The 17,437-nt window shown below is 43.2% G+C and overlaps 1 protein-coding gene across 1 annotated transcript in view; it reads left to right on the top strand.

Annotated features, from left to right (window-relative positions):
* Positions 1 to 17,437, top strand: part of LOC138975523 (neurofibromin-like) — a 126,944-nt gene that overhangs the window by 80,000 nt on the left and 29,507 nt on the right. Inside the window, exons 39-51 of the mRNA XM_070348230.1 lie at positions 3,609 to 3,732; positions 4,649 to 4,786; positions 6,273 to 6,437; positions 6,848 to 6,868; positions 7,514 to 7,615; positions 9,383 to 9,520; positions 9,995 to 10,057; positions 11,818 to 11,935; positions 12,900 to 13,083; positions 13,481 to 13,568; positions 14,207 to 14,293; positions 16,387 to 16,506; positions 16,993 to 17,110. Of these exons, the coding sequence (XP_070204331.1) occupies positions 3,609 to 3,732; positions 4,649 to 4,786; positions 6,273 to 6,437; positions 6,848 to 6,868; positions 7,514 to 7,615; positions 9,383 to 9,520; positions 9,995 to 10,057; positions 11,818 to 11,935; positions 12,900 to 13,083; positions 13,481 to 13,568; positions 14,207 to 14,293; positions 16,387 to 16,506; positions 16,993 to 17,110 (1,466 nt within the window). The remainder of the gene's footprint in view (positions 1 to 3,608; positions 3,733 to 4,648; positions 4,787 to 6,272; positions 6,438 to 6,847; positions 6,869 to 7,513; positions 7,616 to 9,382; positions 9,521 to 9,994; positions 10,058 to 11,817; positions 11,936 to 12,899; positions 13,084 to 13,480; positions 13,569 to 14,206; positions 14,294 to 16,386; positions 16,507 to 16,992; positions 17,111 to 17,437) is intronic.

Here is a 17,437-nt window from a genome sequence, read left to right as displayed (position 1 = left end):
AATACACTGTACACAAGGAAATACAATGTACACAACACGGCTCTCACTCTCCCTCACTGACTACCTTAAGCCCTGACAACTGATCCTTGGAAATTGTTTGTAAGAGTACACCTCTCTATTTCTCTCCAATGCTCTTCCTGCTGACATGCAGTGACACCAGACACCCCTCTGAGTTTAGCCAGCTACCCCCCCCTCTCCCTCTCCCTCCCCCCAGCCATGTACTGTTTGGGGCTGTGTCCAGAGAGGTGTCAGCTAATTGAGGCCAGCTGCACTGTTCACTCAGAGCAAAACCAGTTGACTGTGTCTAACTTTTGACAAAGCAACACAACTGAAGGGTTCACAGATTAGGTAACCGACTCACTGGTCAAGGCTGCAGGGAAACAAGCATATCTTGTCAATGAAGGAGGTTACACACAGACACGCGATGCTGAGAACGATGCTCAGAACGGTGGCTGATTTTTCACTCTCTTTCTCTGAGGGCCTTCATCGACTGTGGCTTCTGTTGCTTACGTTGTCATGAAGTGGTATATGGAATTAGAGAGTTATTTTTTTACTCGTGCGTGTTCTGCCCTATCTAACTCCTTTCACTCTAATTCAATACACTCCACACACAGAATTTGGAGGATACAGACTTATTAATTTATCCTCACAAAAGCAATACAATATTCACATCAAATAAACAGAAATACAACTTTCCAGTTACAACCGTTCAGTTCACACAATCACTGCATACATGGGATTACATGTTATAATAAACTTTCATAACCATACTATCTCAGTATTAGGTTACTACACAAGAGAGTGTTACGGAGGGTATTTGCGTGAAAGTGTCTGTGTGTATTAATTACTCTATCAGAAAAATGCGTGTTCTACTCTGTTTACTAACTCACTTCGTCTCACACAAACACAACACTCAAACAAGGCACAAAGACTGAAACACGATTACTGCCCTTTGCCCTCGTACCTGTATTTAAGCATCACAACGAAATACAAATATGTTACCTCTCATACAATAAACAATTCTCTTGCATTCACTGTAATAATAATGATAATAGCTTATGTAGCACGTGGAAGAATAACCGGTTCTCGATGACGTCGTCACTTGTTTCACACAATCCTTCTGTTAATCATGTTTCCTGTTAATCACAATATCTCTTACGCACATTTCACATGTTACGTATTCTCCAGTGGTAATTCACAGTTCAGTGATTACTCACAATTCAGCGGGTTCATTGCTGGATCCAATATCACGCCAATGACAATAACGCTCATGGTGATATGGGGTGGGGTTCCACCGGGTCCCAGAATTCCTGCGCTGCGTTACAACCTTGCGCCCACAATCAAACGATCCGTGGCGCCAAGGAGGGGATGCCAGTCTTCTTCCATCTTCCCCGCAGCCGAGGGCATCCTCTCTCCCACCGGGGTGCTGTGTAAAAAGTTTATGCTACCGTAAGTCTCAACCACTCAATTCTTAGATAAACTTCTCCACAAAATAATAATTCCACTCTTACTCAATACTATTCATTCATCCGTCAACTAGCTTATGCTGTTACAGTATTACAACAGCTCATTTACAAATTACTCCCATTACGAAAGAACATAAAAACATTCCTTTCCAAAATGGCTGACAACAGCTCACGCTTCTTCAACCCACTTCACAACATTATTCTCAGTCATTTCACAGGTCAAAATTACTAAGCAAAATACAATTCAATAAATACCTGTATATTCACAGCATTGAATCACACATGATTCATCCAAAACATGAGTCATATAACATCCGACCTCAATGTCACTTGAGCAACATTCTGAAAACGTGGAGACACGAGCAAACGCGTCTGTCTCCCCTGACCGTCAGCAATGTTCTGCTTGAACACAAACCAATATGGCTATCTCCCTGTTAGTAATCTCTCTCTCATTGGTCAATCCTAAAACCCAGTAACCAATGAAAATATAGTTTGCAAAATCAGATCACCCCATTTCAACCGGTGACCCTTCCCACACGCAGTCAAGTCATGCAGACCCAAAAGTATGGCAAGCCAATCTGTACACATTTTTGAAACACTTGTTAGACTGACCTATGTACAAATCCATTTGTCACAGAGAGAATGTTGACAGACACTTACGAGTTCGTAATTCTCACTGCATGCCGTCCTTTACACACTCTTGTGCCAATGAAATCCATGTAGATGCTGTTTTCCATGTCTCACGTTCCTCCCTGAGAAACACTCTTTCGCCCTTAGCGAAAAATACCGGTTCGTCTCAACGACCAGTGTTATGGGGACTCCACCGTCATCTTCGCCGATGTGGCCTCTGTTCCGACATCGTTATGAACTCTCCAGTGTGAGGTCCAACCCTCGGACACCGTCATGGAAACTCCTAAAGAATTAACCGAAGTCTTAATACAACATTCTCTTAAACCATCTCTTCTTTCTAAACAGTCGTGTATCATCTCTCTCGTTCATTCTACATTCACAACTAAACATTACACAAGTACTTCTGACATCATTCCATGTATGTCATTCTGTCCACAATCAATATCCAAGCTATACTTATCTAATGGATCACTTAATCCATTTATGACACTACCATACATAGCATCACCATCGTAACATAGCATAAATGCGTAACAACATTTATGTTCAAGAAATTACTCAACAAAAACGTAATACAATCTCAACGAGAATCCTCTTAAAACTTCACATTAGCATTTAGTGCACTTTGCATACACTACCATTTACATTCCAGCCATATATTCAAGCTTCAATACTATACAACATAATAAATCATTTACCTTAAGAGACCCGTCTCAAAAAGGAGTGCTTGTTCCTCGAACAAGACCGACACGCGCTAAACAACCTCCTCGGTTGAGAATCTTAGACGCTGTGAATATCTTAGTTCAAAACCAGCTATATCTTTTCAACTCGTAAACACTATTCTGTTTAACCCAGGGTTATTTTCTCGTGCAACACACGAAACCCGTGATATCACTTCTAACCTGTCCTACGCATCACAATTCAATCTTTAGGGAGGTTAAAATCACGACGTGTTTCACAGCTCAACATATCTCGAAATATCCTACTCACATCTTTGTGACATACGTCCAACAGACAAGAATGAAGAGCATAGTGCAGTTTCATGTTGGCATCTTTGCATTTGAAAGCAAGAAAGTGCGTGTACTCCACTCCTGACCCAAACTACCCCCCTCCTGATGGGTACACGTGCACCCAAGTTAACAGAGACTGTCATCACGCCTTTGCGGCTGTGACCTTTGTACCAAGAGCCGGACTGCTCTGTTATCGATTTTGGTGTGGTGAAAATTTGACGATGGTCTGTCCGTACTTTGCAGGTATGACCTGCTGTTGGGACCGAAAATTAGTGTCCGCGTCCACGTTTTGCAGGTGTCCGTTTAAGGGGGGGCAAATATAGAAGGAAAACACTCCATGCCGAGCAAATGTGTCCATACATGTCAGGTGGCTGCTCACGCCGGGGGCCGTACATTGCAGGGACTGCTGTACTTGGAAGGAAATGGGGATTGGCTGTGCGTTTGTGCACACATATTGATGCTCACATCACATTATGCTGTATCTCTTGTTTCTGTTCCTCAGGGTTGGAGAGATAAACGGGGACCTGCTGATTTATCACGTGTTGCTGACGCTGAAGCCGTATTACCACAAACCTTTTGAGCTGGTCATTGACTTCACCCACACTTGCTCAGAAAACAGATTCAGGGTAGGGAAAAGAGTGTTTTGAAGTAGCCTCACAGTTTGTGATAAAGTGTTTGAATTAACTTTTTCTGTTCCTTTAGAATCATAATTTAATGAGGACAGAAAGTTAGTTAAGATTGAGGATGACAGTCGCTTTGTATTATGAATGGTGCCAGGAGTGAGGATGAAATTGAGGAACGTTCACCTGTTGTTTTTCTGTTGTAAATGGTGGCAGGAGCTTGTTCTGCGTCGGTCTCATTTACAATCGTCTTTAGAGTCTGAGAAACAAAGGGAAATAACTGCTCTAAATGCATATATGACACGTGCAATAGAGTAAGTGAGAGGTGTGCGGAACCAGTCTCCTGGCACCTGAGAGAATAACGAGCATTGAAATGATCAAGCGACTTTCATCATAATTTTATTCTTATCTTTATATTTTGAGTGCTTACGTCCGGCACGGTTGGCCTAGTGGTAAGGCGTCCGCCCCGTGATCGGGAGGTCGTGGGTTCGAACCCCGGCCGGGTCATACCTAAGACTTTAAAATTGGCAATCTAGTGGCTGCTCCGCCTGGCGTCTGGCATTATGGGGTTAGTGCTAGGACTGGTTGGTCCGGTGTCAGAATAATGTGACTGGGTGAGACATAAAGCCTGTGCTGCGACTTCTGTCTTGTGTGTGGCGCACGTTATATGTCAAAGCAGCACCGCCCTGATATGGCCCTTCGTGGTCGGCTGGGCGTTAAGCAAACAAACAAACAAACAAAGTGCTTACGTCCCTTTAGTATTTGATCTTCTTAGAATATTGTTGGAGTTAACTCTCTTTTGCAAGTCTTCTGAAAGTTAGAAATTATGTTTTGATTTCCATTTCCATTGTGTTTTTCAGTGGCAATTTGATAAACTGACACTGGTTGCTCACATCTATGCTTCTTTCTGTTTTGCCTGCAGACGGACTTCCTGTCCAAATGGTTTGTGGTGATGCCAGAAGTGGTGTACCAGAACATCATGGCCGCCTACATCTACAACTGCAACTCCTGGGTTAGAGAGTACACCAAGTACCACGACCGCATTCTCTCCCCTCTCAAGGTTGGTTGTGCTTTTAGCCTTGCCAGAGAGAGTTTTTGAGTCACTTGAGAAAAAGTGACTCTATGTAATCGGTCAGTGTTAGTCTGTCCGGCCGGCCGGCCGTCCGTAGACACCACCTTAACGTTGGACTTTTCTCGGAAACTATCAAAGCGATCGGGCTCATATTTTGTTTAGTCGTGACCTCCAATGACCTCTACACTTTAACGATGGTTTCGTTGACCTTTGACCTTTTTCAAGGTCACAGGTCAGCGTCAAAGGAAAAATTAGACATTTTATATCTTTGACAAAGTTCATCGGATGTGATTGAAACTTTGTAGGATTATTCTTTACATCAAAGTATTTACATCTGTAGCCTTTTACGAACGTTATCAGAAAAACAAGGGAGATAACTAGCCTTTTCTGTTCGGCAACACACAACTTAACGTTGGGCTTAACGTTGGACTTTTCTCGGAAACTATCAAAGCGATCGGGCTCATATTTTGTTTAGTCGTGACCTCCAATGACCTCTACACTTTAACGATGGTTTCGTTGACCTTTGACCTTTTTCAAGGTCACAGGTCAGCGTCAAAGGAAAAATTAGACATTTTATATCTTTGACAAAGTTCATCGGATGTGATTGAAACTTTGTAGGATTATTCTTTACATCAAAGTATTTACATCTGTAGCCTTTTACGAACGTTATCAGAAAAACAAGGGAGATAACTAGCCTTTTCTGTTCGGCAACACACAACTTAACGTTGGGCTTTTCTCGGAAACTATAAAAGTGACCGGGCTCAAATTTTATGTGAACGTGACTCATTGTGTTGTGAATAGCAATTTCTTCCTGTCCATCTGATGCCTCATATAATATTCAGAACTGCGAAAGTGACTCGATCGAGCGTTTGCTCTTCTTGTTACATGATTAAATGATATATGATGAGTCTATGATTCATAATCTTGTTGGAGTCTATGATGCATTTGAAAATGCTTCTTAAAGTCAGTGATGTGCATGGTAGAGAGAGAGTTTTTTTTCTTTTTAGATTCTTCTTAATACTCTGTCTGCCGTCCAACTGAATCTGTGATACCTCTCATGAAAGTCCACCTGCAATGTAGGTACAAAGTAGGTGTCCTCTCATCACAGGCTTTGCTGTACATTCACGATGAACTTAAAAAATGGTCAAACTGCTGAGGCTTAACCATCAGGACTGAAAGGGTTATCCTTTATTGAGTTTTCAAATGAAGATGCTGTGTATGCTATCAGCGTTGAAGTGATGAAAAGAAACTATCTTTTACTGAGTTCCCAGATGAGAAATCTGTTTATCAGAGATCATCATTTCACTCTGAAATGTTAGCTAATAATAGAGCAAGGCAAAAGGGCTTCTGTTATTTTTCATCATACATTACACAGTCTGGAGTTATATTGGTAAAAAAAGAAAACTCTACCAGAGAAAGCAAACTGCTCAATCTGTGTTCGCTTTAACACCATGGTTGTCTTTTACCTCTGCAGAACAACCGCAAGCTGGTGTTCATCGACCATCCGGCCAAGCTGTGCGACTACATTGACCTGGAGCAGCAGAAGTTGCCGGGGACGACCGTGGCTCTGGAAGAGGACCTCAGGGTCTTCAACAACGCCCTCAAGCTCTCCCACAAGGACACCAAGGTCGCAAACAAGGTCAGTTCATCATGTAGTAAGGACTCACTGCTGAGAGTCCATATTCTGTTTTTGTTTTTGTTGGTAGGGCTTTGGTTTTAATACATTTTGGTTTTTGTGTTTTTTTGCATTAGAACGCTGAGGATTACCAAGAAGAGCAGTGGAGTTTGAGTAGTGTTGTTTATTTATTCATTTACAGTGGTACCTGCGATGACAGGCCACCTTCCAATAAAGAACACTTTCTGTTGTCCCTATGTCTATTATTTTACCAAAACGTACCTGTCATGAGAGGCCACCTGCAATGTAGGGACACTTTTGGCTGGTCCTAAGGGCGTCCTTTCATCACAGGTACCACTGTATTTAAGTTTTTACATTTTTTGTTGCCAGCAAATTCTTGCAGATGTGCTCTCAAAGTGCATTATCTTTTGCAGGTCAGGCGTCGTGCCTTGAAGGTTTGTCGTTTTATTTACCTGAGACATGCGTAGAATCTTTTATTTGCAGGTTTGTTGCAAAATTGCCTATGCTAGAATTTGTACCTCGTACGCTTTTCTTAACTGCCTTGGCTACCGTGTAGGACCCTACTCTGATGCACTGCTTGGAAGTTAACAGTTGTTTGATTTGATTTGAATGGATTTCATTTGCATCAAAAAAGAAGAAAGGTAAGTTTATGAATATTCACTTGAACTACGACCTATTCGTCTTTAAACTTACTTTTCTTGTGTTTTGAGTCGAGTTTGGAACGTTAGCAATCCATCTGTGACGGAGAGCATTTTTGATTTGATTTGAATGGACTTTATTTGATTAGTTTTCATTCATATTTATTTGGTGGGATCTATGTTGGAGGGGAAGGGGAGGTGATAAGTGAATACATTTAGTGCTATTTTCTTTTCAGTTCTGTTTTATAGAAACATGAAAATACCCAGCATGCTTCCCCCGAAATAGGCGTATGGCTGCCTGAATGGCGGGGTAAAAACGTCCACACACGTAAAAATCCACTCGTGCAAAAGCATGAGTGAGCCTGGGAGTTTCAGCCCATGAACGAAGAAGAAGAAGAAGAAGAAGTTCTGTTTTGAAGAAAGACGTGTTTTGTGTTCCAGGTGGGTCCAAACGCCATCCAGGTGACGTCGTCGGAGAGGAGCAAGGTGTTGGGTCATCAGGTGTTCCTCAACGACGTCTACTATGCTGCTGAGATTGAGGAGGTAAGGCTGAAGCTCAAGAATCGTTTTCCACTTCATCACCGTTCGGGTCCTTTTTTTCCCATTCCTTTTTCTCTCCCTTGCATTTCTTTCTCTGCGTATGCATCTGTTCACTCATGGTGGTTGTCTATCTATTCCAAAATGTGATTGTATTTCCTGATGTAATGACGTGCACAAGACACTTGAGTTATGTTTGGAGGCAAAGCGAGTCAAGTAGCAGCCCACAATGACCACCCCAAAGATCCCTAAGATCGAGGACTGGGTGGCCGAGTGGTAACGCACTTGCGCTCGGAAGCGAGAGGTTGCGAGTTCGACCCTGGGTCAGGGCGTTAGCAATTTTCTCCCCCCTTTCTTAACCTAGGTGGTGGGTTCAAGTGCTAGTCTTTCGGATGAGACAAAAAACCGAGGTCCCTTCGTGTACACCACATTGGGGTGTGCACGTTAAAGATCCCACGATTGACAAAAGGGCCTTTCCTGGCAAAATTGTATAGGCATAGATAAAAAATGTCCACCAAAATACCCGTGTGACTTGGAATAATAGGCCGTGAAAAGTAGGATATGCGCCGAAATGGTTGCGATCTGCTGGTCGATGTGAATGCGTGATGTATTGTGTAAAAACGGCATAAATAGATCCCTGCGCCTTGAGTCCGAGTCTGGAGATACGCGCGCGATATAAGACTTCATATAACATATTTGTTTCTACATGATTCTCCTTTCCGTAGCTACCACCTGTCTATAACGACCAGTTTTGGTCCATTCTTTTGGTGGTTGTTATGGGCAGGTTTTGACTGTATGACCAGATGCAGTGCACACGCTTGTAAAGCCCATCCTTAACCTCTTCACTGTCACAGTATAACAGCATTTTGGTATTGCTGTGTGCCAGGGCAAAATTTCGCTTTCTTCGGTAGGTTCACTAATCTGTTCACTGCTCGATCATTTATTGAGATATCTCTTAGATCTTTGGCATGTGTTTTGCTTATACCCTTGGCTATTATAGGATGACATGATCATTGGACTTTGTTTGTGATTGTTATAGTAAAAATTGATATAATGACCATTTTCGTCAAAAATTACAGTTTCCGGACTTACACACACACAGTGACACACATTGCAGCACGTAAAACCACACAAAACACTGCTAAAACTGGTGTCAAACATCAGGTACTCACATTACAGCCCATAAAAGTATTCTTCTGTGTGGTAATCCATAAATCACTTCTTGTAGAGCTTCCAGAACACTGTATCGCTTGAAAACAGGTCTACGAGTTGAGGTCGGACTTTCGGCCGCCATTGTGAATGGCGAGAATGCTAACACAGTTTTCAACACAAGGTAGAACATGGTAGCAACTTTAGTAACTTATCCGAACGGTCTATGGGAAAGAACTGTGTTTAGAACCCCTACAAGTACTTGGACAGTGGTTACCTCCCATTTAGTTTTCAGAAATGTCCTGAAATGTTGGTGACACAAATCCCACGTATGAGATACGGTTATGGGCGTACGACAAACCAAAAATGACCACGTATTACATACGGGGTGGGCAGTGAAGGGGTTAATTGAGCCCGAAGTTAACTTTGAGAAGACTTCGCAAAGTCTTTTTACCCAAAACTCAGTGCTAACGCTCCATGCGGCCAGCTTCGTGAAGTATACTTTGAGAAGTCGACTTGGCCCCATTAAGGACAGGCTTTAAGATAAGCCTGCACTGTTGGTGTGTATACAGAGGCAATTAGTGAGAATATTTTCTTTTGACCTGGCGAGATTTTGTTTGACAGGTGTGCCTTGTGGACGACAACCAGTTCACGCTGACCATCGCTAACGAGACGGGCCCCTTGTCTTTCATCCACAACGACTGTGATAACATCGTGCAGGCCATCATACACATCCGCACACGATGGGAGCTCTCACAGCCTGTAAGACTCGCAACCTTCTTGGTTATTATTCTGCTGTGTGTTTGTGCTGTTGGGCATTGTGGTGATCGAGTTTGGATGGAGATAAAACAGGGATAAAGTCAAAGAATGTGTAGTGTATTCGTTTTAGAGTTTTAAGCATTATCTGATGAAAGTGTAACAATGAAAAAGAAAGTCATGAATTTTTGTTGCATCAAAGCTTTAAAAGTCATTCGTTCGAAAAACAAAGAATGCTTCAAATTGTTCGTCAGCTTTTTTATTTGACACCAGCAAATGGGCTGGCTTTTTCAGCAACCCTATGCTTACATCAAATATGGCTCATAAACTTAAATGCACGCCAACGATAACTGAAACTCACACTGAATATTTAGATTCTTTACCCGTGTGTAATGTGTACACGTAGTAACTTTCTGCAAAAGCTGAGAAGCAGCTTCCCTAAATGAGAGAGTGATGATAGATTTGCCCTGTGTGTTCCAGGACACTGTGACAGTCCACACCAAGATCAGACCCAAGGATGTGCCAGGCACACTGCTCAATGTGGTGAGTATACCAAGCCAAGCACAGTGGGACAGTGAACCCCCCTTTGTAGACACCCCACTTTAACTCATTCGCTGCGTGTCGGAACTGGAATTCCGACACCTGTGTTTAGCGTTGGCTGCGTGCCGGTACTTGAGTTCCGACGGATATCACGAATTTTTAACGGTGTAAACGGTCCTGCTGACCAAGGGAAACAACCCCTGCAATGAACTTCTATCTGTCTACAGTGGTACCATTCACTGTAAACAGTTCCTTCCCTTAAATTGTTGGGATTAATAAAAATTTTGTTGACGGTGTGCGACCCACGTGTTTTGACTTTTCCAAGATGGCGGATCGTTCTGCTGAGACGTAGTAACTTGAAAAGAGTGCTAGAACGTGTTATTCAGTACGGTTCTGATCTTGACCTCAGTGATGATGATAGTGGAGATGATATTTTAGATTCTGGTGACGATTTTGTGCCAATGGACGATCATTTGGGTGATGATTCGGGCAATGCAAGTGTCGATCATGACATTGTGTATGATGCACCCATGACGTAGAAAGTTTTTTTGTTTTGCTTCAAATTGGATATTTTGCCTGGATATGAAGACAACAAAAGGTATGTACTTTCAAATGTTTCATATATTTTCTAAAAGAGTAAGTTCCAAACTTTGCAAAAACATAAGGTATGTAAGGTTATCTTGTGTTGTTGATTTTTAATAATTTTTTCAAAATGGCTCTAAATCGCGCGTTGGCAGGGAACACAGGGGAAATTTAGACGCGCAGCGAATGAGTTAAGACTCCCTCCTTTTTAAGACCCTTTTTTTTTACAGATTTTCTGTGCATAACCAGGGATGGCCAAATTGTTCGCCAGGGGCAAGTACAAAATCCGCCGGGCTAGTAGAAACCGCCTGGCAACTCGCCCGGCTGGCCAATGAAAATTCTGGTCAAATGCAGCACTTTTGGTTGTATTGTCGAGTTTTCAAGCCATATTAAACACTGCAGATCAACTGTTGTATGTACAAGGCCAGTGAAATTTCTGCCGGGCTAGTGACTTTCTTGAAGTAAATCGCCCGGCTGGCGAGTAATCATTTTCAGAATTGGCCATCCCTGCATAACCGCTGTAAATTTACCCCCATTTTAAGACTCCCTCCTTTTTAAGACCTGATTTTCTCACATTTTTGGAGGTCGTAAAAGGGGGGTTCCACTGTACCTGTATTTTAAGACATCTAAATATGTGGGGGTGAAAGGGTGTGGTAAGAGCGGGATGGCATAGTCATGAAGAAACCTTCATGGGCAAAAGCTTTGACAAATGTGGGCTGTTCTCGTCTCGGTGAGTAAAGACCTCTTGGGTTTTTTTTAACATCGATTGTATCACAGACAGCTATTTTGTGTTTTAGAGAGGGAGTGGTTAGATGGATGTGAATACAGTAGCGCAGTGTGAAGAGAACTGAATCCGTCTTCCATGACTGGATCATTTTTAAACAAACTGGCCAGCTTGGTACATTGTATATCTAATGAGTGAATGGCTTCTTATTGTAGGTGTCTAATCTTGCAAGGCCTGATCAAACCAGAAAATGTTCCCTTTGACGGGTTGTGGATGGTTGCAGGCTCTGCTGAACCTTAATTCTTCTGAGCCATGATTAGATCATTTGGAGTTATTCCTTGTCTTGTGAAGTACATGTATGCTCAAAACCAGAATATTTTAGTTGAACATTAAGCCCTGACAAGTGTGAAATTGCGTGATACTGACGGTGGGTTCAGATGGTTGTGAATCATTGCAGGCTCTGCTGAACTTGGGTAGCTCCGACCCCAGCCTGCGATCGGCCGCCTACAACCTGCTGTGTGCTCTCACGCAGACCTTTGACCTCAAGATTGAAGGTCAACTCCTGGAAACTAATGGTACGTCTTGTATCTCGATGAACTGAGAGGTATTAGGTCAGGCTTGAGATTTTTCCGTTGGACTCCCAGAGCTCTAGAGATTGTTCTCGAGATCAGGGCGGGGATGTAGCTCAGTCGGTAGCGCGCTGGATTTGTATCCAGTTGGCCGCTGTCAGCGTGAGTTCGTCCCCACGTTCGGCGAGAGATTTATTTCTCAGAGTCAACTTTGTGTGCAGACTCTCCTCGGTGTCCGAACACCCCCGTGTGTACACGCAAGCACAAGACCAAGTGCGCACGAAAAAGATCCTGTAATCCATGTCAGAGTTCGGTGGGTTATAGAAACACGAAAATACCCAGCATGCTTCCTCCGAAAACGGCGTATGGCTGCCTAAATGGCGGGGTAAAAAACGGTCATACACGTAAAATTCCACTCGTGCAAAAAACATGAGTGTACGTGGGAGTTTCAGCCCACGAACGCAGAAGAAGAAGAAGTTCTCGAGATCAATAGATTTTGCATCAACAACAACAAAAAGTCTGGGGAGACATGTTTGCAGATTTTGTTAAACAGTTTTATAATCTCATGCCTGTAGGTAGAGGTATGTAGATGTAACTCCTGTATGAATGAAGAAGGAAAAGCGCTCCAAATATAAACTACAACAGTAAGAAAGACATGTGGAACCAATATCTTTGCACCTGAGAGAATAAGATACATAGTAATAAACAAGCCACTAGTTCCGGAAATAACTGTCGGGTTATTATGGATTGTGGAAGAGATGCTTTCCTTTGATTTTCTATTAGAAGCACTGAGGCAAGCTACACGCGACATTGTAGGCTTGCCTCAGTTTTTTGTATGGAAACAAGGGAAAGCAACTCTTCTACAAACCACACAAATTTGACAGTTATTTCTGAACATTTTCTATTCTAGATTATGCGCTCATTTTTCTCCCTGTCAATTATTCCTTAAACTGTGTGTGTGCGTCATCAGGTCTGTGCATCCCAGCCAACAACACCATCTTCATCAAGTCCATCAGCGAGAAGCTGGCGGAGAAAGAGCCGCATCTGACCCTGGAGTTCCTGGAGGAGTGCATCCAGGGCTTCGGCAACTCCAACATCGAGATGAAGCATTTGTGTCTAGAGTACATCACTCCCTGGCTCCCCAACCTCACCAGGTAAAAACCCTGAGGGTGATTTCCTGGGTTCTGAATAGCTCCACCACCCCCCACCCCCACCTAACCCGGCAAATGTACCTTTTTTTTCTTTCAAGAAGAGACCAATTAATTTCAACAGCATTTGGGGGACCTTGGCCCCCAGACCCCTCCACCAGGCCAGCCCCTGTACCTCTGCCTTTTTGGAAGCCCCTCCCACTCATACACTAGGTGCAGCCCTGAAATCTGTTTTGGCAGGGAGGAGGAGGGTGTTGGGGATGGCAAAGTCACAGAAACATCAGAAAGGAGTCTTAAAAGGGGGGGTTCCAGTGTATTAAATTGAGGATGATGTCCAGGGCAACTTATTACATTTTTGTGTGAACAAATTGCAACTCATGGAGGATGTGTCGCTTCTGCACAGGTTCTGCAAGCAGTCTGACGAGAACAAGCGACAGAAGGTGGCCCTGATTCTGGACAAGCTGATCACCATGACCATCGAGGAAGTGGAGGTGAGTGCTTGATCGGATGTTTTTGTTTTATGCTTGCCTGCCTGTATGTCTGTCTTCCAGGGTTGGGTCTTTTCTGCGGAGACATGATTTTTCAAGGATACAACTTTCCAATTCCGCTGGCAAGGCAAATTTATTCAAGAAACCCCATGGGGGTTACATGAAAAAACAAAAATACAAGGACAAGAAGGAAATGCAGGCTGTATCACCTAATACATGTATATATATACTAATCCAACAATTTCTTCTCAAAAGGTGTCCATTTCTCAAACCATCCAGAATCATATTTGATATGTAGTTGATCCTCTTGGAGGCTTCAGATTGAAATTGTGAAGACTGGAAAATCCTGATTAACAAGCAATGTTGAGCTTTCCTGTAGCACTTACACATTTCCGGGGATTGGGGAAAGAGCGTTTTCTCTTTTGTGTTCGCAGGAGAGTCCTACCCATGGCCTTCCTTTTTGTCTACATATTACATGGAGTCTGTCTATTTGCTTTCTCATTTTGTTTGCTGTGAACCAGGTGAAAGGATCTGATCTCAAATTTTGAATAACAATAAGAATTTGAAAGTGCATGTTCCAGAACAATGTTGACAAGGTTATTCTGCCAGTTACTGATGAGTTGTGTTGACCTGTGTTGCAGATGTACCCCTCCATTCAGGCCAAGATCTGGGGCAACATCGGTCAGATTGCTGACCTCCTGGACATGGTGCTGGACAGTTTTATCAAGGTAACCCGTCCTCTGCAGTCATGGAAACTTTACTTAGGGAGATCGGGTGGCTAATACAGACCTGTTTACACTACACATTGAGCGTAGTAAACTACGAATTTGAATAATATACTACGCAACTACGCAAGTCTGTCGTTTTCTACGCAAACGGTATATATATATATTTTTTTATTTAAAATGTTTGTTTTTTTTTGTTTTTTTTTCGTCTTTACACCTGTTCCTTGTCCCGTTGTGCTCTCACACCGCCCCGTCCCTGCACGCAAACGGTATTGTTTCGGCTACGCATATCACAATCCGTAATTTTCTTCATCTCCCTTGACCGATCCATTTTCCAATCCATGTTTTCGGCCAGCAGTCGTTTGCTGCGTGCAGCGCGTAAAGCGCCCGCAGGCGTTGCGTTGTAGCTTGTTAATACCGAATAGGCTTCTCCAAGCAAATGCCGGGCACAACTGAACGCGTTACTGCCAAACCACGCGGGCGTTTCGACACAATGGCTGAACGCAGAGCACACGAAGGTGAAGATGAGAACTGTGAAGAAAATGACTCCGAAAGGCCACCGACCAAAAAGAAAAAGACGAGCAATGCGCCGAACCAAGTCTTTCTGCCAAAATATCATCAGGACTACCCATGCCTTGTCTCTTCGCGGAAAGGAAAACATCATGCTCATTGCACTGTCTGCAATTCCCATTTTTCCATCAGTCAATCAATACATGTGGTAAAAAGTAGCAATCATTGTTCTTGTTGTTGTGATAGGTCGACGAGAAATTCTACACATTCAATTACAAAACTACACATTTGCCTCATTTTGCTCCCAGAAAATACACATGCAATGTTTTAGGGGTAAACAGGTCTGCTAATAGTTGGTAGAGCACTGGACCAGTAATCCTCTGGTCACAAGTGCTTGGACGGACAAGTCGACTTTATGTGATAATGCATTTATTGTATTCATGTCCTGGCCCCAGTGTCACAGTTGTGGCACGTTAAAGACCTCGGTCATTGAGCCAGGTTGAAGACGCAAACACTTAAGCTTACCACTGAGAGGAAGCGATCTACATTTTCCAACAGTGGGATAAATAAAGTAATGAGAATCCGAAGGAATTTATCATGGATGCCTGTGGCTTTGCTGGTACTGGTAGCTAGTATTCTGACATTTGAAATAGCATTCCAGCAGACTATGCATAGGAAGAAAATAATGGTCTCAAGTAAGAACGAGTTATGACCATTCCATGGTATTGAATTCAGTGGGACGGGCGCAGTGGCGTGGTGGTAAGACGTCGGCCTCCTAATCGGGAGGTCGTGAGTTCGAATCCCGGTCGCTGCCGCCTGGTGGGTTAAGAGTGGAGATTTTTCCGATCTCCCAGGTCAACTTATGTGCAGACCTGCTTGTGACTTAACCCCCTTCGTGTGTACACGCAAGCACAAGACCAAGTGCGCACGGAAAAGATCCTGTAATCCATGTCGGAGTTCGGTGGGTTATGGAAACACGAAAATACCCAGCATGCCTACTCAACGAAAGCGGAGTGAGCTGACTATGCTCTCAGAGAATAGTGTGGGGAACCCAAATGGGCAAACGAGCTCACACGTAACCAGAAAAATTCTGGAACGCTGAAGAAGAAGAAGAAGAATTCAGTGGTTCTGAAAATGTTGACAGGCAGTGTTTATGCCCCAATGCCCCACACACATTGATAACCCCCCGCGGGTTAGGGAGAGAATTTACCCGATGCTCCCCAGCATGTCGTAAGAGGCGACTAACGGATTCTGTTTCTCCTTTTACCCTTGTTAAGTGTTTCTTGTATAGAATATAGTCAATGTTTGTAAAGATTTTAGTCAAGCAGTATGTAAGAAATGTTAAGTCCTTTGTACTGGAAACTTGCATTCTCCCAGTAAGGTAATATATATACTACGTTGCAAGCCCCTGGAGCAATTTTTTTATTAGTGCTTTTGTGAACAAGAAACAATTAACAAGTGGCTCTATCCCATCTCCCCCCCTTTCCCCGTCGCGATATAACCTTCGTGGTTGAAAACGACGTTAAACACCAAATAAAGAAAGAAAGAAAGAACACACATTGATGATTGATGTACGTGTGTTGCAGCGGAGCGTGACAGGAGGTCTCGGCTCTATCCAAGCTGAGATCATGGCTGACACAGCTGTGGCCTTGACCTCCGCAAACGTCCAACTGGTCTCACGCAAGGTCATTGGCAGACTCTGTCGGGTGAGTAGCAGCTGAATCTGCTAGCAATGTGCGTTTGTTACTTGCTGAAAATGAGGGTAGTTTTGAATCATCATTATTATGATTTTTAGCGTGAGATAGATACGTCAACTTTGTTATCAAGCTTTATTCATTAGATTGCGCGAATTTGACACTTTCAGAAAAAATTCTAAAAAAGCTTCCATGATGATAACAATGATGGTGTTATTTAATATTTATTGTACCTGAGAGTATCTGTTTTTGATATTCGTTGATGCATTCTCAAGTGAAAGAATGTCTGACTGAAAAAATGAAGGAAATTAAAAGAATGGCAAGAGAGAAGGGGAAGAAACAACAAAATAGCTGGAAAAAAAGAAAGCTCAATGATGCTGACGACATTGATAACTGAAACAAAGACAATGGAGATGATGACGATAGAGATGATGATGATGGTGATGATGATGATGATGAAGATGACGATAAATATGATGATGATCCTGGTGCTTTCAGTTGATAGACAAGACGTGCACGTCACCCACACCGACACTGGAGCAGCACTTGATGTGGGATGACATCGCCATCCTGGCCAGATACCTGCTCATGTTGTCCTTCAACAACTCTCTGGATGGTTAGTACCTTCTCAAAATGACACTGTGAAAGTACATGTATAGCAGTACCGTACTTTCCGGGTGACAAGGCGCTTCGTTATACAAGACGCACCGCCTTCTTTTAAAAAAAAATTGTAATCCAGTCACCCATTGGACGCAGGGGGCCAATAGGGCGCACCAAAATGACCCAGTTTTTGCCATGAGAGGTGGTTCCCCTGTCATATCTGAGAGAGGAAACACTTCCTGCACCGGGGTCAGTGACCGGTCAGTGACCGACTTTAACTGAGTGAAAATATGTGTGCTCTGTGTGTGCGGCCAGATCAAAGGCATTGTGATAGCTGGGTGGC

Source organism: Littorina saxatilis, linkage group LG9 (assembly GCF_037325665.1).
Source record: "Littorina saxatilis isolate snail1 linkage group LG9, US_GU_Lsax_2.0, whole genome shotgun sequence".
NCBI lineage: Eukaryota > Metazoa > Mollusca > Gastropoda > Littorinimorpha > Littorinidae > Littorina > Littorina saxatilis.
The sequence above is the reverse complement of the archived record's forward strand: the minus strand, read 5'-3'. Positions and strand labels throughout refer to the sequence as shown.